We start from the raw sequence: 23,014 nt of genomic DNA on the forward strand, positions 1-23,014 counted from the left end.
TGAAGCGATTTGCTCAAGAACACAATGCAACATCCAGTCCAAGTATCAAAAAACTGTGATCTTGCAATTGTGAGTGCAACATCTTAACCACCTGGCCACCCGTGTAGTAGCCAAATCATTATCATTAAAGGGAATCTATGTTTTAAGTCTTAGATTTTAGAACTTGATTAGATGGTCATACCTACAAAATGCAAATTATACAATTTGTCAATTAGCTATTTTTGTGCTATATGTCCACCCGAGAAGAGCAGACTAAAGCTTCAAAATCAAAATTAAGGAAGAAAAAATTATATTTTGGTGTTGGTTACAGATAGTTAGAAATAGAGCAAAGGCCTAGTTCATAGCAACTTATTTGCTGCAACAATCTGTTTGTGATATCTACAGGGCAGTTAAGCAATGTGTTTACTTTCAAAGATAAATATTTTGAAGCGTGTGTTTAAATTGGCAGCTAATTATTTCATGTAAATCATGCAGTTAGAATTCTGTTAGACATCCACTGATCTCCGATTCACTATTTCTTAGGACCCAAATAAATTATAGTTAGGATAGGAAATACTGTTTTCAACTGTTAAGAATTGTTTGGCGTGGCTGCATGGTAAGAAGTTTGCTTCCTAATCACATGGTTCTGGGTTCAGTCCCACTGCATGGCACCTTGGGCAAGTGTCTATTGTAGACTATAGCCTTAGCCTAGCCAAAGCCTTGTGAGTGGATTCGATTGACAGAAACTGAAAGAAGACTGTCAATTTTATATATACTAGTTGTCAAGCAGTTGATGTGCTTACGTACCTGTAACTTAGCGGTTTGGCAAAAGAGAATTGGTAGAATAAGTAACAGGCTTAAAAGATAAAAAATATTGGGTTCAGCTAGTTCAAGTAAAATTCTTTAAAGGAGTGCTCTGACTGAATCAAGTGAAAGATCAGATAAAGCAGGAGTGAAACTTTGGCCAAAATGGTAGAGCACTGGATTAAATGATTTGCAGTGTGTAATCTCACCCATCTGAGTTTAATTTACCTCAAGGTTAATCAAATAAAATAAATACCAGTCATATATTGAAATCAATTCAAATATTGACATTCCATTAAAAATTAGCATAGTCAAAAGAAATCATTTTGCTTATTTAATCTAGAAACTTTGATAGATTCTGGAGTGTTGCTTTCATGAAATTAAGATGGTTCAAGTTGGGCTACATAAAAATTTGCAAAAGCAAAAAAACAAAAGATATCAAACCTAAAATATAATTTTACTCTTCTTTTTTTTCTTTATGTTTGGGAAAACATACTCTTTTTTGTTTTGTTTTTGCTCAAAATACTTTACTAGTTTACATAATTACTCTAAATTATAGCTCACTCAACCTGTTAGATGAGGTGTCAGGTGAAACAGTCTAAAAGAAGTATATAAATAACTTTCTACAATTTATGCAATATACATGGACAGTTAAATTTTATAATGCACATTTCTACTCAGTATTCAGCTAATTAAATAATTTGTATCAGTTTTTAACAAAATATAGAGACTGAAAATATTGTAGCAGTTTATTGCCTTTGCTGTGCACATCATGGTGATGGAGGGAGAGAGAGAGAGAGAGAGAATTAGTTTGAAGATTCAGATAATTTAATACACATCATCATTTTTAATATGGTTCTAATTAGCAAGTTGAATGTGTGTTATTTCTTTTGATTTAAGACATTGTTTTCTCAACATCATGCTGAATATCTTTCTGTTATTAGCCTAGTGACAATTGCAACTATACATATTTCCATCGAATTTAGTCAAGAAGGAATATTTCATATTTTTTTACAATTCCATGCTTTTTTACAGCAAGATTCTGAGCTGGAGGTAACTATGAGAATTGCATTAAAAAACAAATATTAAAAACACTTTCCCTGATACACCCATTCTAAAAACATACACTCACTCTTTTTCAATTTAATTTATTTTTATTGTCTTGCTTCGAAATTGATCCCATTTTAATTTTTGTTTTTTTGTTACTCTTGGTATTATCTGCTTGTGGGGAAGATTTTTCTTTTGGACATTTCATTTTTGTTTCTCTAATACAATTTTTCTTTGTTTTGGGAATTTTCAGTTTTGATCATTTGAATTTTTATTTGCAAAACTAACCTCTCGTTTATATATCAAAGTCCTTAACTATGTAACTTCAGTTCATATGGAGTTCATATAATTTCTGGATCCTGACTAGCTTGCATCTCACTAATTTTTTTTTCCTCTTTTTTTTATTATTAATTAGCAATTATCAATTGGTTATTTTTTTTAATTATCATTTACTTTGTCATTAATTTTGTTGTATTCTCTGATGAGTCATGTATTATTCCTTCGATCTAATTGTTTTATTCAACATTGACTGCAAGCATGGCTGTGTGTTTAAGAAGTTCACTAAATAACAATGTGAGCAAGTGTCTTCTACTGTGGCACTGGGTTGACTAATATTATGTAAGTGGAATTTGGTAGATGGAAATTGTGTAAAACCCCATCACGTACAATGGTGACAATTCAGTTGACAGACTGGAACAGCTAAAAGGGTATGTACTACATAAAATGCACTGGTATTGGTGCCACGTGAAAGGCACCCAGTATGCTCTATAAAGTGGTTGGCATTAGGAAGGGCATCCAGCCACAGAAACCATACCAAAACATTGGAGCCTACTGCAGCTCCTGGCCTTTTTAGCTCCTGTCAAACTGTCCAACCCTGCCAGAAAGGAAAATGAATGTTAATCGATGATGATGATATAATACACCCGTGTGCACACACACACACACACACACACGCACGTTTCCCATTTTCTAGACATTATCTACTCTTTTCTACTTTCCATCACACTCATATTTACCATTGACTACCTCTTCCCCACCACCGCCTCAACCCATGTTCATCATTCCCTATATTTACACTCCTACCCCATCTCTAACCATCCCTCACTCTCCCTACGCTCTTGCTACCTCCACCTAGGTAGTAGGAAAAAGAAAGTACCCATTGCATTGAAAAGTATTAGGAAGGGTATCTAGCCATAAAATACATGCCATAGCAGATATTAGAGCAGGGTACAACCTTGCTGGATTCTATCAACCCACCCAACTCATGCCAGCACAGAAGAAGGATATTCTTTTCTACTCTAGGCACAAGGCCTGAAATTTTTGAGGAGGGGGCCAGTCGATTAGATGGACTCCAGTACGCAACTGGTACTTAATTTATTGACCCCCAAAAGGATGAAAGGCAAAGTTGACCTTGGTGGAATTTGAACTCAATGTAAAGATAGACAAAATACTGCTAAGCATTTCGTCTGGCGTGCTCACATTTCTTATTTCTTTATTGCCCACAAGGGGCTAAACATTAGAGGGGACAAACAAGAACAGACAAAGGGATTAAGTCGATTACATCAACCCCAGTGCGTAACTGGTACTTTATTTATCGACCCCAAAAGGATGAAAGGCAAAGTCGACCTCAGCGGAATTTCAACTCAGAACGTAACGTTTCTGCCAGCTCGCTGCTTTAGCACAGAAGAAGAATATTAAAAGATAAAAGATGGTGCATGTGTGTGTGTGTGTGTGTGTGTGTGTAAGGGGGGGGGGAGAAAGAAAGGGAGAGACTAGTGAGTACATGTTATTGATAAGGCTCGAGTACGCTGAAATGCATTTAATGTTCCCATGGATAATTTTTGTCTTGCTCTGACATATTTTGTTTTTAACACATGTCTATGAAAGGATTTTCTCTCAGAGACAAAGACCACAACAATATACCTGTCAGTGGTGTAAATACATTAAATGTGATATGCAAGTGGCTCTCTCTATGTATGTATATATATATATATATATATATATCATCATCATCATCATCATCGTTTAGCGTCCGTTTTCCATGCTAGCATGGGTTGGACGGTTCTACTGGGGTCTGTGAAGCCAGAAGGCTTCATCAGGCCCAGTCAAATCTGGCAGTGTTTCTACGGCTGGATGCCCTTCCTAACGCCAACCACTCCGTGAGTGTAGTGGGTGCTTTTTACGTGCCACCCGCACTGGTGCCAGACAGAGCTGGCAAACGGCCACGAACGGATGGTGCTTTTTATGTGCCACCGGCACGAGGGCCAGGCGAGGCTGGCAACGGACACGAAACGGGGCGGTGCTGGCAACGGTCGCGAAACGGAAAGTTCTCTTACATGCCACCGGCACTGGTAACACATCTGCAATTTCCATTGATCGATTTCCATTGATCGATTTCCATTGATCGATTTCGATTCTGATCGTCACTTGCCTCAACGGGTCTTCACAAGCAGAGTTTTGACATGCCACCGGCACTGGTAGCACATCCGCAATTTCCATTGATCGATTTCGATTCTGATCCTCACTTGCCTCATCACGTCTTCACAAGTAGAGTTTTGTGTCCCAAGAAGGGAAGGTATGCATACGTAGGCTGGCTCCATCCCATGTAGAAGGCCACGGGTTATGGACTCACTTGTATATAATATATATATTATATAATGCCAGTATGGAAGGCAAATGTTAAATGATGAAGATATATATATATATAAAATTATTTTTAGGTAGGGTATCCAGCTATAGAAACCATGCCAAAACAGTTATCTGGCTTGTCAGATCCTGTTAAACATATGGTAGCATGGAAGTCAGATGTTAATTAATGATAATGTTGATGATAAAATGGTGACTAAAATCTCCAGCATGGCCAGTATGCAATGACTGAAAGCAGTAAAATAACAGAATGTTGCTATTTTATCATCAATATTGCATGGAGTTTGCTGATTGCTGCTTATGCTTCTTATACTAATACCAACAGCACTAATAATAATAATAATTCTTTTGAGTAATTATCTTTAGATGCTCATAATATATTCTCCCAATCTCCTTTTTAAAAAAAATATAATTATTACATCTTTGACAAGATGACATATCAAACCTCTTTAATGTCTCTTCAGGGAATACCTAGGACTAGACAACTAAAAGAGCTATCTATAAACCAGCAGTGAAAAGTCTGTGTATCTGTATGTTTATTTTGTGTGTGTGTGTGTGTATATGTATGTGTATATATATATATATGTATAATGATGAGGGTAGTGTTTTTATGTATTTGTATATAAATATATTTGTCCAAAATCACGCAGTAGGATTGAATGGTGAAGGAAGAGGAGAGAAAATAGCAATTCAGTGAAGGAGAAGTAGTGAGAGTAATAGCCGTGACTGAGAGGGAGTGAGATAAAGTAATAGCAATGAGAGAGAGGAAGTGGCAAAGAGAGCGTTGTGTGTCTTCTACTATAATAATACTCTTGCGTATTTCTCCGTCACAACATATGAATGAGAAAGGAAGGAATAATCCCCCAATGGAAGTGGGATGGTGAAAAGTGAACAGTGAAACAAAAATCAATCAGCGCTACAACTTTGTTTGAGTATATGTGTGTGCATGTAAATGGGAGGAATGTGAATGTATGTTTGTATGTGTGTGTTTGTGTAAAATATATTTATATATTTTAGTGACTGTATATGTGTTTATTCTTTCATTTGTTTCAGTCATTTGACTGCGGCCATGCTGGAGCACTGCCTTTAGTTGAACATATCGACCCCAGGACTTAATCCTTGTATGCCTAGTACTTATTCTATCAGTCTCTTTTGCCGAACCGCTAGGTTACGGGAACGTAAACACACCAGCATCAATTGTCAAGCGATGTTGGGATGACAAACACAGATGCATAAACATACATATATATATATATATATCATCATCATCATCATCATCATCGTTTAACGTCCGTTTTCCGCGCTAGCACGGGTTGGACGGTTCGACCGGGGTCTGGCAGTGTTTCTACAGCTGGATGCCCTTCCTAACGCCAACCACTCCGCGAGTGTAGTGGGTGCTTTTTACGTGCCACCTGCACAGGTGCCAGAGGGGTCTGGCATCGGCCACGAACGGTTGGTGCTTTTTTTATGTGCTACCGGCACAGAAGCCAGTCAAGGCGGTGCTGGCATCGGCCACGTTCGGATGGTGCTTTTTATGTGCCACCGGCACAGAAGCCATTCGGGGCAGGGTTGGCATCGGTCACGTTCAGATGGTGCTTTTTATGTGCCACCGGCACAGAAGCCAGTGGAGGCTGTGCTGGCGGGGTTGGCAACGGTCACGTTCGGATGGTGCTGGCGGGGTTGGCAACGGTCACGTTCGGATGGAGCTTTTTATGTGCCACCGGCACAGAATCCAGTGGAGGCTGCACTGGCAACGGCCACGTTCGGATGGAGCTTTTTATGTGCCACCGGCACAGAAGCCACTGGAGGCTGCACTGGCAACGGCCACGTTCAGATGGTGCTTTTTATGTGTCACCGGCACAGGTATCACAACTACTACTGTTTCCATTGATATTTATATATATATATATATATACACACACACACACACACACAATGGGCTTCTTTCAGTTTCTGTCTACCAAATCCACTCACAAGGCTTTTGTCAGACACTTGCCCAAGGTGCAATGCAGTGGGATAGAATCTGAAACCATGTGGTTGGTAAGAAAGCTACTTACCACACAGCCACACATGTATGTTTATTTAGAAAGATACATAGAAAATAGAATTACAGACACATGCATTTACACATACATATATATATAAACAGACACACTTAAAAAGGAAGGAAATGGGCTGTGATAAAGTATAGAAAACTGGGTTCACTAAAAACTGTGCTCCTCATACATATAAATGTATACATATGCGCGCGCACACACACACACAGAGAATTGGAGCACTGTTTGATTTTTTTACCTTTTTATATATAAAATACTACAATTAGCTGTCATTTTTTATGGCACAAGGCCAGCTTGTGTGTGTGTGTGTATATATTGGGTCATCCCATAAATAATGTGTTTTTTTTTCAATTGCATGAACTAAAAGTCAGAGGGGGACAGGATAAACTACCTGCATCAACTTATTATAAAAGCTGGTATTTTCACTTATTCTTAGTGCAAGTTTTGAAGAGTGCAGTTTGATTTAAACAGTTAATTTTTCAAAGCCATAATGGAAGTGACAAAGGAGCATAGTCAGCATATTTTGCTTTGTGAGATCAATAAAGGCAACAACGTAACAGAAAGTGTGAGGAATATTAATGCAGTTTATAGGGATCAGACAATAAGCATAAGCCAATGTCAACGGCGGTTCCAGAAATTCTGAGCCAGAAACTACAGCCTAGAAGACAAGCCTTGCTCTGGAAGATCTGTAGAGCTTGACGAGAACGTCCTGCAAACCCTGGTGGAACAAAATCCCATTGTAACTGTTGAAGAACTAGCAGAGATACTTGGATTTGGTCATTCAACCATTCATCAACACCTGCATGCCATCAGAAAAGTCAGCAAATTGGGTCAATGGGTTCATCACAAATTTTCCAAGTCTAATCACATGCAGAGAGTGAGTGTGTGCTCTTCTTTGATGTCACGTCTCAAGAACGAACCTTTTTTTTTGGATTGAAGAGTGACTGGTGACGAGAAAAGGGTTCTCTATAGAAATGTCAAGTTCCGAAGACAGTGGGTAGGGAAAGGAGAAACACCGGCACCCCATATTTACCCATATGCATCCATTACCCATTTTTCATCTTTGATCTCATTGTTTGTTTATATCTGATGTCTCCTATACAAAACATAGTGACAAAAATCAGTGCTGGCTATAATTTCTATTGAATATCTGCAGAGATAACTTTAGATTATGTAAAAGCACACTGCTAATGCAGTAAAACATGGTATTAGCTTATAAAAACGTTTAATATACTTTATAATATATTATGGTTGCATAACAAAATACTACATACCTACAAGTCATTAGTCTTAACATATATGATTTTTTTATGCATTGCATTTACTAAGTATTTACAGTATTTTATCAATGATGATATCAATTAGAAGTTGACGTTTGCACAGACACTGTCTTCATTTTGTGCTTTGTAAGAATCTCTGTGACCATGCTTTGAAAGACACTGTCTTCGTGTTTTTGAATCTAGGAAGCATCTGATAAAGAAAGCTTTGACGCAAGATATACTATATCAGAAGAAAAACAACTAGAAACTGAAGAAGAAGTATCTTTAGATAAAGATGATTCCAGAGAACCTGAACAAGAAGTATGTAATTCTATATCATCAAGCCAAGAACGTTTAAATGTTTCAAGGCCAACAAATGTCCATGTAAGTTCTTTGCACTTTTAACAGTTTTTTAAAAAATATATATTTATCTTTAGTTGCATTTTTTTGTATTGTTATCTTTTATTATTATCATCATCAGTTTTGTTCAGTTTCACATCTATTTTCCCATGTATGCATGGGTTAGATGAAATTTGTTGAGGTAAGATTTCTTCAGCTAGACATCTTCTTGTTGCTCATCCTCAGTTGTTTTCTAAATAAGGTATTTTTCTTTTTTCATTTGATTGGTCCTCAACGTTAGAAAGTTGAAACTGTAGAACTGCTTACAATCAGTCAGTGTTAATGAGGACATGTGGAATGGCATTTACATATATATACATGTGCACATGCACACATCTTTTGTCTTTTCTCTTTTGCTTCAGTCTTTGGACTGTGACCATGCTGGGTCACTGCTTTTAAACAAATCAATCTCAGTACTTACCTTTTAAGTCTGCTACTTACTCTGTTAGTCTGTTTTACTAAAATATTGATTCAGGGAAGCATAAACAAACCATCACCAGTTGGCAAGTGGTGATGGGGAACAAACATACACACATACATGACAAGTTTCTTTTAGTTTCTTTCTAGAAAATCCACTAATAAGGCTTTGGTCAGCCCAGGGCTATAATAGAAGACACTTGCCTAGAGTGCTGTGCAGTAGGACTGAACCCAAAGCCATGTGGCTACAAACCAAACGTTTTACCACACAGCCATACCTGCACCTAACTCCTCACCATTTCTTGCCATGTCTTACTCTATGTCCAGCCTCATCTGCTGACGGTGCACAGCATTTGTCAATCATATCATATGCTTATACCTGCATTCATTCTCATCCTTACATCTGCACAAATTTTAATTGTACCTGTAGCAGTTAGGCTCTAGGTGCCAGCATAGCTGAGTGAACACTGAGTCTACTTCATAACTGTGTAGTGTCAAGTTGTGTCTGATTGTGTGACATCCTGTGCAAACATCGTAACTATTGCCTCAGATCAACTAATGCTTTGTGAGTGGAAGTGGTAGTACACACGCCATGTGTGTGTACACATGCACATGCGTGAATGTTGATACCTATGTCTTCACTTTTCACTGCCTCTGCAAAACAGTGATGTGATGTTTACATTCCGTCTTGACAATACACCCTGTTTGTTCTGCATGTCCCAAAACTAGTAGAATAAAAGAAAAAAAATTCTTTACTTATGGAATTCCACATTCAGCAAAATTTTCAAGAATGCAAACTTCTGTAATGCAGGGTTGCCTATATCTAGACATTTATAAATCTTGAATTTATGAGTCATCATTTCAGTAATCCTGCATCACTGTGTGTATGTGTGTGTGTGTGAGAGAGAGAGAGAGAGAGAGAGAGAGTGAGTGAGTGAGTGAGAGAGAAGCTTAAAATCTTCAGAGCTGATTCAATGACTCCCTTTTAAATCTTCCTTTGCCTACTTCTACCATGGTTATTATCCTATTGATACCTGTTCATCCAGTTTGTCACACCCATAACATATTTAAGTATAATTAGAAGTACTTATTCTTATAAAATAAGCTGAAGCCAAACAAATATGTTTGAGTTTCAAAACATCGAAAAAAAAAAATATTTAGATTTCATTTCATGATTTTTTTTCTTAGTTAATTTTTCTGTTTTTTTCTTTTGTATTCTCAGAAATCTATTAGTGAAACAGAACTGAACTCTGAACAAAGTTGTCCTTCAGAAACGGGAGATGATGCAGACTCTATTCCATCAGTAAATGAATTTGCTTCACCACCAACACCAACATCTCCTGCAGTGAATAGCAGTGACTTCGTCAATCCTAGAGGTATCCGATTTATGCCACAGCAACATCCAAAAGAGGGTAATCTTTAGTTCCCGGCTTCTGACATTCTGATATATTATTCTTTACTCCCACTTCCACCCCTCAAATACATGCCCACTCAATAAAGGGCGATTTTCCCTTTTTCTTGCTTTACTCTGTCTTGCTAGTTACTTGACAACTTCACCTATGTCAGTGACATGAAAAACAACACCCAGTACACACTGTAAATTGGTTGGTGCTAGGAAGGGCATCTGGTCACAGAACCCATCCAAAAGCTGACATTGAGGCTGATGCAGTTTGATGGTACATCAGACACTATTATACCATCCAGCCTATGCCAGTATGGAAAATGGATGTTAAATGATGATGATAATGTTGTTGTGTAGTCAGTTTAATAGCTGTCCTTGTCAAATTTGCCAATAGCTTTACATTTGCAAATTGTATAAAAGTGTATGTTTATGCATATTTATGTGTGTGCTAGTGTTAGTTTCTGTGCGTTTTCACTTTGAAACCGTTTGAGCAACAATTCACTCAGTTATATCTGTAAATAATATGTCCTGTAGCTCAGCAGTTTCACATAAACGAAAAAAATATATATATTCTGTGTTTTATGGCATAAAAGCTGCACAGGCCTATCAAATGCATCACAATTTCAGCAGTGTTGATTCGGGTGAAAAAAAAACGGTTTTTTTGTGCATTAAATAAGGTTTATGGAAGGCCAGAATTTGCATATGAGACCAAGTCATTTTTTTGGAAAGAAAAATGTTTTATTTGTCATCAAATATGGTACCTTACAAAAACAAGGGTTAGCAACAGGATAACCATCCAGTCATTTAATATATTTCCTCAGTAAATCTTGCCCAACCTATGGCAGTATGGAAAAAGTGAGAAGCAAGGCAGCTGGGTCATTATTGTTGTCTTCCTTCTTTCCTTCCTTCCTCCTCTATGTCTCATTCTTTTTTCTGTTCTTTCTCTTTTTCTTTCTTTTATTAATTCTCTCAGTATGGCTGAGCTTAATCTTACTGTGGGTTAGCCTCAAACTTTCAATGTGGTCTTATAATTCTAAAATCAATTTTCACTATTATTGAATGATTTGCTGACAGGAAAACATGAATGGTGATTTTAAAGTACTATTTAGATGTGATATTAACTTAGAGTGAGGGTATATTATGTAGTGGTGTGTTTCATGGACTCAAGTTTTTTGACCAGGTAGAGGATTGTATCCTTGAGCAAGGCATTTCATTTCACATTATTTCAATACTCTCATCTGAAATGAGTTTCATCAATGATAACTGCAGGTTAACCCTGCAATGTACTGGCACCCTGTTCAGGAAAAAGTCTTGTACTAAAACTCCATGGAAACTGAGATGAGCTGACTTAATGACTCTATCTGTAGGTTTAAAATAGACTTTACTATTGTCATTAAATTAGAAAAAAAAAATTCAAACATTGCATGCACATACATTAAAAGTAAATGTATAAATATAGATAAGCAGGAAATAGAGAAACACTGAGACTCACTCACTCTTTCTTTCTTATCTTTTATTGGCTGTTTATTTACAGCTTTAGGGGAAATGGTAGAAACCTGGTCATACTAAGTCTGTATGTTTGAGTTAAATTTAGTTTAAGTTAATACATGGTTCCAGCTGTTTTACTTAGAATGAAAGAGCCATGAACGTTCCTGTCTAACATTCCACCATCCCTGCAGGCCGTAGAGACAGCAGGGATATCTCTGGTCATGAACAAACTGATTTTGTTTATTGAACTACATCCCTACTCAGTTGAGGGTTCTTGTCTTGTGAGTAACTTGGTGACATCACTAGTGCTGGTTCCACATAAAAAGTACCCTGTACACTGTAAAGTGATTGGCATTAAGAAGGGCATCCAACCATGCAAACCATGTCAATGACGACTCTAGAGCTCAATGATATCCTCTGATTCATGAGATCCAGTTGAACTGACCAAACCATACCAGCATGGAAACTGGACATTAAGCAATAATGTTGATGTCTAAGATAACTAAATATCTATTTTCTGTTCCATTGACATTTAAGAGTTTGACAAACAAATGTTTTATAAAATTCTTTTTCTTTTCAATTGCTTTTTTTACTTTAATGATGGGGATTGTTATTTTTTAGATAATTACTATTTTACTACAAATGGAACTTTTTTTTTTTCACAGGTACTAATCCACTAATACCTTATGGTCTCCCTTGTGTAAGGGAATTGTTTCGGTTCCTTGTATCACTAATAAACCACTGGGACCGACATAATACAGATGTTATGATCCACATGGGTCTTAGTTTGCTGACTGTAGCCTTGGAATCTGGTGCCGATTCTATCAGGACATTCAAATCCTTGTTGTATTTAGTCAAAGATGAAATGTGCCGCAATTTGTTCACTGTAAGTTTACAAATTTTACTCTCTCTCTTCACTGTTCAAATCAAAACTTTTCTTACAGAAAAAAAAAAACGAAAATATGTTAAGCTTTTTTTTATCTTAAATTAAAACAAGAAGTTATTTCAGAAAGTAAGTTCCTTTTAAGAGCATTGTTCTTTAGATACCATTACTATTGACCATTCCATAATAATATATTAAAATATTAATTTAGAAAAGAAAAATTATTACTCAGTTAGACAAAATGCCTTACAAAATATTATGGCCCTTAACATTCTGAGTTCAATACCACTAAGGTCAACTTTGTCTTTTATATCTTTCTGGAGTTGATGAAATAAAGTACCATTACTCGATCTATTCAACTGTACTTCTTCCAACAAAATTTTAGGACTCATACTCATTGCTAGAAACTACTTCTACTACTACTACTACTACTACTACTATTATTATTATTATTATTAGCATCGTTGTTATTGTTGTTATTATTAACAACAACAACAGTGGTAGTAAGGTGTTGAGCTGGCAGAATCATAAGCATGCTGGAGGAAAATGCTTAGCAACATTTCATCCATCTTTACATTCCGCATTCAAATTCTGCCAAGGTTGACTTTGCCATTCATTCTTTAGGGGATCAGTGATATAAGTACCTGTTGAGCATGGATTGGAGCTGTAGACTGGCTCCCTCCTCCAAAATGTCAGGCTTTGTGCCTATAGTAGAAAGAATTATTCTTTTCTACTCTAGGCACAAGGCCCAAAATTTTGGAGGAGGGAGCCAATCGATTAGATCAGCCCAGTATGAAACTGGTACTTAATTTATCAACCTCAAAAGGATAAAAGGCAAAGTTGACCTGTGCGGAATTTGAATTCAGAACCAGATTGTGTTAAATGGAATAAAAGATTCAACCTACTGCTGCAGAACTGGTAGAGTATATTAGACAGGCTTTCGAACAATTTCCATCTACACAGTTTATCTTACAAGGTTTAGGTTGATCCAAGACTGTGGTTAAAGAGACCTGCCCATGATGCTGTGCATTTAGATTGGACCTAATATGACATGATTGCAAATAAACTTCATAACAAAACAGCCATGCTTTCCATTTTCTATTATTTTATGTTGTCCTTATGTTTTTCCCACTTTTTTTTCATCACTTCAGCTGCTGCAGTCAGAACGATTATCTCTCTTCACTGCCACTATTAGAACTTGCTTCCTCCTCTTTGAATCAATGCGTAGCCACCTCAAATTTCAACTGGAGGTTAGTAAAACAAGATTGTTGTATTTCTGCAAATGTCATAATGTTTTTTGCTACTGTTTTCATTTAATATTTCAATGTTAACTTTTAGTCTAAATATTTAAAGCTTTTTTTCTTTTAAATACTGAATGAATAAGTTTCATCCTTTAGCTATGTAATGGCATTCATCACTTTTCATAGATTATACTATATTTATTCATTTAAAATTTCTTTTCTCTAGATGTTAAAACCTAAGTATTAGGGGTACACAGTGTATTTGAGAACTAAATGTTAGATATTTTTTTTTCAGTCAAGTGTGTTACCATATTCAGAATGATATAACAAGAAATAATTTAGTTTTATTTATTACCCAAACTGATAGATGTTTATTGAAGACTTAGAATCACTATAATAATGTTGCATTTTTCTATTAATGTGATAATACATTAAATGTTCAGCACAGCTGGCAGATATACATTTCAAGCAGTCACTAGTATGGAAGGCCAGAATGTAATACTTCCGTTATCAAAAATCCAACTTGAATTATTTAATGTGAAGATTAATCTAAGAACTCAATAATGATAATACTTAGTTACTGTCTCTATTGAAATATAAACTGAAAAAAAATTGTTCCTGAAATACTATAATTATTATAATGAATCATCATTATACATGTTTCGTTTGAAGGAACAAACATATTTGATATTGAGAGTATTTCAACTGGTGTTTAGCAGAAGTGCTAACATTTTGCATTATGTCTTATATGTGTATCATCTTTATCATCATCATTGAATGTCTGTTTTCCATGGTGACATGGGTTGGACAGTTTGACTGAAGCAGACCAGCTAGATAGCTGCACCAGGCTACATACATAGCATCTCTCTATATATAAATGGCAAAATATCTGTCTGTCTGTGTGTCCTTTATACAAATCCACAATGTTTCAGTTAGAGGGCTTGCACTTTCTATGGTCGTTCAAAACTGTCCAAGGGTAGTTGTACATATCTTTACATTTCCCCAGTTACCCCACAAAGCCATTAAAAAATCAATAGAAGTGACTTTTTTTGTGAATTTTCTATCCAAAACTCAATCAAAATGCCCGAAAGTTGATACGCCAATTGAATGCCAGCTAGCTGTATGTGATTGGTCGGAGATTTGGACAGTACACGCGTGTATGTGTGCACGCATGCAGCTGTATATGCATGCACTAGCACTATGACCCGGCAATAATAAATATATATCATCATCATCTGTCTTCCATGCTTGCATGGGTTGGACACACACACACACACACACACAGTTTAATCTCAGGTTTCCCTGATCAAAATACACCTGATTTAAAGGCATTCCAGTCATAAAACTATCGCTTTTTATTTTATAGGCATATATTTAGGATTACATTTTTCAATGTATCCTTTCTTTCTTAAGACACCAAATTGTCATTTGAGAGAGATTTAACTGCATTTGTAGCAGGTTGAGTAGCCATGTACAAGTTCCATCATTGGTTCATTATTTATATATTTGTTTGTTTTTTCAATTTAAAAAAAAAATATCTAGATGTACCTGACCAAACTAAGCGACATAATTGTATCAGAAGCTCCTAGAATACCCTATGAAATGCGTGAGATTTCTCTGGAAGCTGTTGTTCACCTATGGCGAATCCCTGGACTTGTTACTGAACTCTTTCTTAACTATGACTGTGATCTCTACTGCTCAAACTTATTTGAGGACCTTACCAAACTTCTTTCAAAAGTATGTGTGTATATATATTGTTATATTCATCTTTATTCTTCAGTTATAAACATAACATGCTCATACTTGTAACTAGCTACTCATGCACCACTAAGACAGTTGATTGTTTCTAAACTTACTATAAGATATTTGTGTATATCTTAGCTTAACTAATTGACACAGACTGCCTCTGTCGACTGAGAAGACATTAGAATCCTCCTTGTTTCATTACTAGAAAAAGTATTTTCGTACTTATAAGTTTATGCTAACTCTGACTTAGCCATAGTAAATAAGTTACTATTCATTGGTCACTATTTTATTACTAACATAGGAAGGTCAAATGACTGTAAAACAACTCTATGATGTAATAAGTATAAATGTTTAATTACATCAGCTATACTGAGTTGGGGGTTGATTGATTAAACTTAAGTGAAATTAGTGTACAGTACATTTCATGTGGTGAAAACATGCCTGAGTGGGCCATGTGTCATGTAGTTGAAATGATAGGCTTAACCTGTTACCTAGGTTAACTCTTCTCCCTGGCCATTCTGGTGTAAGTATTCAGTCTGGTCTCTAGGCTGAGGATAAATGTTTTTCCCATTAGCCTTAGAGACACTTAAATGAATTATGAACAATGTTCCCTCAAAGCTGTTTTGGTGTACAACCACACAGTCGTTGAATTGGTGTCACTCACATCAAAATGTTATCATGCATTTTAATTTATAAACATGCTTGGTAAGCTGCATGAAAGTTTAAATGCTGCACATTGGCTTTGAATTTTAAAATATATTTGCTCAAAGCAGAAAATGTTCTGCTTAGTAGTTCTCTTTTACTCTCTTTTACTTGTTTCAGTCATTTGACTGCAGTCATGCTGGAGCACCACCTTTAGTCGAGCAAATCGACCCCAAGACTTATTCTTTGTAAGCCTAGTACTTATTCTATCGGTCTCTTTTTGCCGAACCGCTAAGTTACAGGGACGTAAACACACCAACTTCGGTTGTCAAGTGATGTTGGGGGGACAAACACACACACACACACACACACATACATATATACAACAGGCTTCTTTCAGTTTCCGTCTCCCAAATCCACTCATAAGGCTTTGGTCGGCCTGAGGCTATAGTAGAAGACACTTGCCCAAAGTGCCACGCAGTGGGACTGAACCTGGAACCATGTGGTTGGTAAGCAAGCTACTTACCACACAGCCACTCCTGGGAAAATATAAAGGGAATGCTAGGTAGTTATTACCTTTTCTTTTTCCTTTGACAAAGCCATTAAGAAGAATGAAAATTGTCTCTGATTTTTATAAAAATGTAGCCTTCTGTAATTATTATTATCATTTCTAATTCTAATTTGTGTATGCTTGTAGAATGCATTCCCAGTGTCGGGTATTTTTACCACTCATTTATTGTCACTGGATGCCCTTCTCACTGTTGTTGACACAATCGAACAACACTGTCACAGCCGAATCCTCTCCTCCACCAAAGCTGCAGCAGCAGCAGCGGCTTCAGCGGCAGCAGCAACCAATGGTGAGTCAGTTGATGCCGGACAACAATCTACTTCAAATACGAATGGTATGTAGAAGTACTTTATAACCTAATCCTAACTACTCCACTTCTTGGTTGATACCCACAAAATTATCCACCATCTTTCCAACTACAACTTTGGACACCTTTTCTTTATCTATATGTCTAACACCTCCAGAAATGCTTACAAAATCAGAAAAGCAGCACTGCACCCATGAATGTTTTTGCACATGGAATTGCTGAAGCATGGAATAAAGTACCCACATCAGTTGTTATCTGTCAGGACCCTACAACCTTCAAAACTTTCATACTTCCTGGAATTTACCAACAGTATACCTGAACCCCGCTTGTTTTTTTAACAACTTCCTGTGCATTATTCTATGCTGTTTGTGCACTTGTGGCTGCTTTTTCTGATGAGTTGTAGTGCACCTGTGCACTGTAGACAATAAGTGCATTGTTATTATTTTAGCATTATTGTTACTGCACATCTGTTCATCTGTTTTATTTTCTTTTGGTGCAGTTGTGCTGGCATGAATTGGATGGGTCTCATAATACCCTGACACTAGTCACAGTATTTAGTCACGTGCACATATACTCAGCAACAGAAAACTATCAACTTTTGTGCATGAGGAGACCTATTGAGTCCAGTACATCAACATCAAAATAAAAATCAAATGGAAATTGTAATTGTGATAACTGTGCCGGTGGCATGTAAAAAGCACCATCCGAACGTGGCTGATACCAGCGCCACCTTGACTGGCTTCCGTACCGGTGGCACTTAAAAATACCAACTGATCATGGCTGTTGCCAGCCACCAGTGGCACATAAAAAGCACCCACTACACTCATGGAGTGGTTGGTGTTAGGAAGGGCATCCAGCTGTAAAAACACTGCCAGATCAGACTGGAGCCTGGTGCAGCCTCCTGGCTTCCCAGACCCCGGTCAAACCGTCCAACCCATGCTAGCATGGAAAACGGACGTTAAATGATGATGATGATGTCATGGTTTTTAACAGCTGGACACCCTTCCTGGCATCACCCCCTTCACAACATAGATCAAATGAATTTTAAGGCAGTACGAAAGAATGCCCTCAACCCTAGACAGGTTACCTACATTTTGGCTTTCAAAATACACATGTCCTCCATTTGTGTGTGTGTGAGTGTGTGTGTGTGTGCCTGCACACTTTTTATGACAGGATATTTTTCATGCTGTGAACCACTTCACAATATAGATTCCAGTGCATTTTATGCTACTGACACTAAAGAGATAGTTTGCAGCAGATAAAGAATAAATATATTTTACAGTTAAACACCTTATGCTACATTTAAAAAAAAACAAAAAAAAAACGGGCATTTGACTTAATTCACCAGCATGTTTCAACAACCACTAATAAACCAACAAGAGAGCCTCTATGTGGTTGTTTGAGCTTCTAGAAATAGCAGTCAAATCACCCTCAAATCACACCCTACTGTCTTAGAAAAATATATTAGATAATGATATCCTGGGATCCCTTTACAGAGGAAAAAGAAGTGATGGTCACAGTTGGAATGCATTTGATCTATTTTACTAATATTTTAATATATGTTTATCTTGCACTGTCTTAATTATATTGTTTAGCTTTATAAGTATTTGGGCTATGTATATTTTATTGCAAGTTTTTCTTGACCTGCATCTTTCTTGGTATCAACTACCTCGCCATGCAATGTAGTTGTATAGGATGCCTGTCTGTCTCATTCCAGTTTAGATAAAATGATGTAGACAGACAGACAGACAGATAGATAAATAAAAACAATATACATATATTTATGAATTCTTTCAGAGAATGTACCAGAAACCAATAATTCAAATTCAAGTGTTAAGCCATTGACGCCTCCTGAAGTTGTAGACTTACCTCTCACTTCTGGTTATGATGTCGGACAAAAGATAATATCTAAAGAAATGACTACAACAGGTTTGTTTGATATTTTTGATTGTTGAATTGTTTCTCTATTGATTTTATGAAGGGGACGACCAAAAAAAAGAAACAGCTTGTGTAAGGAAAACTACTGATGGTCTGAAATTATTGTAGATTATCTTTTTTTTAAATTTTTTGTATCTTTTTACTTGTTTCAATCAGTGAACTGGAGTCATACTGGAGCACTGCGTTCAAATGTTTAGTTGAACAAACCAACCCCGGCACTTTTTTTTTCACCCTATCAATCTCTTTTACCAAACTGCTATGAGGATGTAAACAAACCAACACTGGTTGTTAAACAGTAGAGGCAAATACAAAGGCACATCTTCACACATACATATGTGTGTGTGTGTGTGTGTATATATATATATATATATATATATGTGCGTGTGTGTATATATATATATATATATATATATAATCATCATTACTTAATGTGTACCTTGCATGCTGGCATGGGTTGGATGGTTTGACAAACGCTGGCCAAGCAGAAGACTGCATCAGACTTCTGTGTCTGTTTCAGCACAGTTTTTACCATTGGATGTCCTTCCTAACACCAACCACCCCGCAGAGTGGATTGAGTGTTTTTTATGTGGTACCAGCACAAGCAAGGTCAGTTTTGGCTTGAGTTTTATTGCTGTATTGCCCTTTCAAATGCCAACCACTTTACAGTGTGGACTAGATGCTTTTTATGTGGCACCAGCAGGCTTCCACACAGTTTCCATCTACTAAATTCACTCAGAAGATTATAGAAGACATTTGCCTAAGGCACCATGGGATTGAACCTATGCAGTTGTGAAGTGAGCTTCTTAACCACATGGTTACATCTCTTGTAGATTTTTATTTTTTATTTTATTTATTTATATATTTTTTCCAATTTAATGGTCTGTTTACTAAGTTCCAAATTTCTTAACAGAACATACCTGGCCTCAAAAACCAGCCAAAGAAATTCAAAAGGGACCCCAGATCCGACCAAACAGAATGAAAATTACTGAAAAGGTACCTACATCTGAGGAGCTAGCTGCACTGAAACATAAAAAGAAGGCAAGTATTTAATTAAGAGCAATAACATATGCCATATTTAATTTCATATAAGATGGAGTTTTTTTACAAAAATTTTTCCAGTTCAATATGCAAGAGTTGGGCCTCCCATAAGCTAATTTTGTTCTTGATACTCTTTTTCTTGTATATGTACTGCTGAAATTGGGTTGCATCTAATATGCCCATGTGTTTGTTTTGCTATCAAATACAGTAATTGTTTAATCCAAGTACACGTTAATAGAGAAAAGAATTGTGTTGTCTTTCTTCTGTTTTTATTTAACACTTCTGTCTTTTTTTTTTTTCTTTTTTTTTCTTTTTTTTCAACTTTGGGTTCATTTTGAGAATTTTAATGAATCTTTTTCTCTCAGTTTGGATTTTCAAAATTATAATAGAATTGCTTCTGTAAGTTGAAATCTTTGTGGCACAAATTGAACACATTTTACTAACTGAAATTGAAATTAAATTGGGTTAAAGTTTTCGATTTTTAATATTTTAAATTCTTATTTCAATTATTTGTAGGTTTTGGGGTTTTTTTTAAAATTACTTTTCAGCCTCTGATTTCAGCTTTTAAATATTCATGTCTTATCAAATTGAAAATTTTGAAGTGTTAAAAAAAAATTTAATAAAAATTCTCAAGTTTACTTTTATTTATTTTATTTTTTTAATACCAAATTCTCAAACAGATTAGTTTAATTTGATTGGTCTTATCTGTTGATTTTCAGATGTATCAGAGTGGAACTGAACAATTTAATGTAAAACCTGTGAAAGGTATACATTTCCTACAGGAACAGGGCCTCCTTTCCACCCCTTTAGATCCAGGTGAAGTGGTCACATTTTTAAGAGAGAATCCTAAATTGGATAAGAGACAAATTGGAGAATACATCAGTAACAAGAAAAATGCGAAGATATTTGAAGCTTTTGTCAAGTACGTGTTTTACATCGTCATCAACATTTAATACCTGTTTTCCATGTTGGAATGGGTTGGGTGGTTTGACAGGAGGAGCTGGCCAGCCAGAGAGCTGCATTGTGTGTCTATACATTTTTTGGTATGTGTGTGTCTATATATGTGTTAAGCATCAGGTAGAATGCTTTTGCAGTATTCATTCGTGTTGTCTTGGCTGTGATGTCAACGTTACTTTTCATCCTTTCAGTAAACCAAGTCCCAGTCCAGCACTGGGGTTGATTTTTCTCTCTCTGTTTTTCATTCTCATCCTTTCTCTGTTTGTCTGTCTGTCTCAACTAGAGATAAGCTGATCAAGCTTAGAGAGTACCACTTGGTTTATATACCCAACAGACACCGCATATCACAACAGTGCTCCATTAGTAGTTGAGAGTCCAATGCAAAGCAAGCATGTGTGTTTGTTGTGCCTGTATCTATCTGTGTCACTGTTTTTACATTGTTGCAGTTTAAGATAATAATGTAGTGTCTGTTTTATGTTCTATGACTTAGAGATTGCTCAAATGATAACCAAACATAAAGCAAGTTCTGGGGTTGATATAATCAGCTTAAATTCTTGAAAGTGGTGCACCAGTATGACCACAGTCCAATGACTAAATTAAGTGTCTTTTTATCTTTTTTTATTTAAAAAAAATCTTTTTTCTGTTGTAGATCCTTCAATTTCAATGACACACGATTGGATGAAGCTTTGCGTCTCTACTTAGAAACATTCCGTTTACCTGGGGAGGCTCCTGTAATATCCTACATCATTGAAATGTTTGCTGAACATTGGCATGTAAGTATCATATAGATGTTGATATCTCTTTACTAAAATATCTATTTTTTTCTATATTGTTTTTATTTTGTACTTATCTCATATTAATGCATGTACACATCCAAAAACCAACACCCACACATGTACACACACACCTAAACAGTGGCTGGTAAAACCTTGGAATATCAGACAAAATACTTTGTCGTATTTTGTTATATCCATTTATTTGCTGAGCTAAAATCAAATCCCATCTGACCTTTGACTTCTTTTTACATTCTTGCTTCCAAGGTTAATAAAATAAATAGCAGTTAAGTGTTCGGGTCAGTATAATCAACTATACTATTATATGTGGTTACCGGCATAACCACCTTTTAGTTATTAAAAATGGTAAAAGACGAAGACAGGTGAAAGAACAACATCCAGGTGTATTAGTTTAATGCTCAGGAAGAATGGGAAAGTCTTTGACGTTTCGAGTCTACACTCTTTGACAGAAAAAATTGAGAGGGAAAGAAATGGAGAGAGAAAAAGAGGTGTAGGGGTTAATGGTTTGACATGATGAAATGGTCAGAAGGAAGCAGCAGAGTGGAAGGGAAATAATAACGATGACCTGTTCGAACTAGGGTGTGCAAGCGCATGTGTATGTGAGAATGGGGGTGAGTGTGTGTATGTATGTGTGGGTGAGCTTAAAGTTATGTGGACCTCTCTGTGTGTGTATAAGACAATCACCAGCAAAAATAGGCACAGGAGTGATTTTGTGGTAAGTAACTTGCTGATCAACCACATGGTTCTGGGTTCAGTCCCACTGCATGGCACCTTGGGCAAGTGTCTTCTACTATAGCCTCAGTCTGACCAAAGACTTGTGAGTGGATTTGGTAGACGGAAACAGAAAAAAGCCTGTCGTATATACATTTGTTTGTGTGTCTGTTTTTGTCACCACCCCCACCATCATCACTTGACAACCGATGTTGGTGTGTTTACATCCCCATAACTTAGCGGTTTGGCAAAAGAGACCAATAGAATAAGTACTAGGTTTACGAAGAATAAGTCCTGGGGTCGATTTGTTTGACTAAAGGCAGCACTCCAGCATGGCTGCAGTCAAATGACTGAAACAAATAAAAAAAAATATATCAAATCTTACATCTGTTTCCCATGCTAGCATTGATAGGATGGTTCTTAAACTTGCTTTAAAATAATAATAATAACAATAATTTAACATATATATGCATGTATATGTGTGTGTGTAAATGTGTCAATGTAAAATCCATACATAATTCGTAAACACTATTTCTACGAAAATTGCATATCTCTAAAATAAAATATCTTCATATCACTTAGTAAATGTGTGTGTCTGTAAACTTGTATGTAAATATTCCATATTTTCTGCTATTTGGTTGCTATTTCTAGCTAATCATGCAACCACATTAAGGCTTCTTTATTGGCTTAT

At 36.4% G+C, this 23,014-nt stretch overlaps 1 protein-coding gene across 1 annotated transcript in view; it reads left to right on the forward strand.

The window, feature by feature from the left end:
• Positions 1-23,014, forward strand: part of LOC115216332 (Golgi-specific brefeldin A-resistance guanine nucleotide exchange factor 1-like) — a 102,872-nt gene that overhangs the window by 52,044 nt on the left and 27,814 nt on the right. The window contains 11 exon segments of the mRNA XM_029785554.2: positions 1,819-1,836; positions 7,997-8,176; positions 9,831-10,020; positions 12,164-12,384; positions 13,533-13,631; positions 15,165-15,359; positions 16,708-16,912; positions 18,683-18,814; positions 19,734-19,861; positions 20,581-20,783; positions 21,468-21,591. Of these exon segments, the coding sequence (XP_029641414.1) occupies positions 1,819-1,836; positions 7,997-8,176; positions 9,831-10,020; positions 12,164-12,384; positions 13,533-13,631; positions 15,165-15,359; positions 16,708-16,912; positions 18,683-18,814; positions 19,734-19,861; positions 20,581-20,783; positions 21,468-21,591 (1,695 nt within the window).

Source organism: Octopus sinensis, linkage group LG10 (genome assembly GCF_006345805.1).
Source record: "Octopus sinensis linkage group LG10, ASM634580v1, whole genome shotgun sequence".
Lineage (NCBI taxonomy): Eukaryota > Metazoa > Mollusca > Cephalopoda > Octopoda > Octopodidae > Octopus > Octopus sinensis.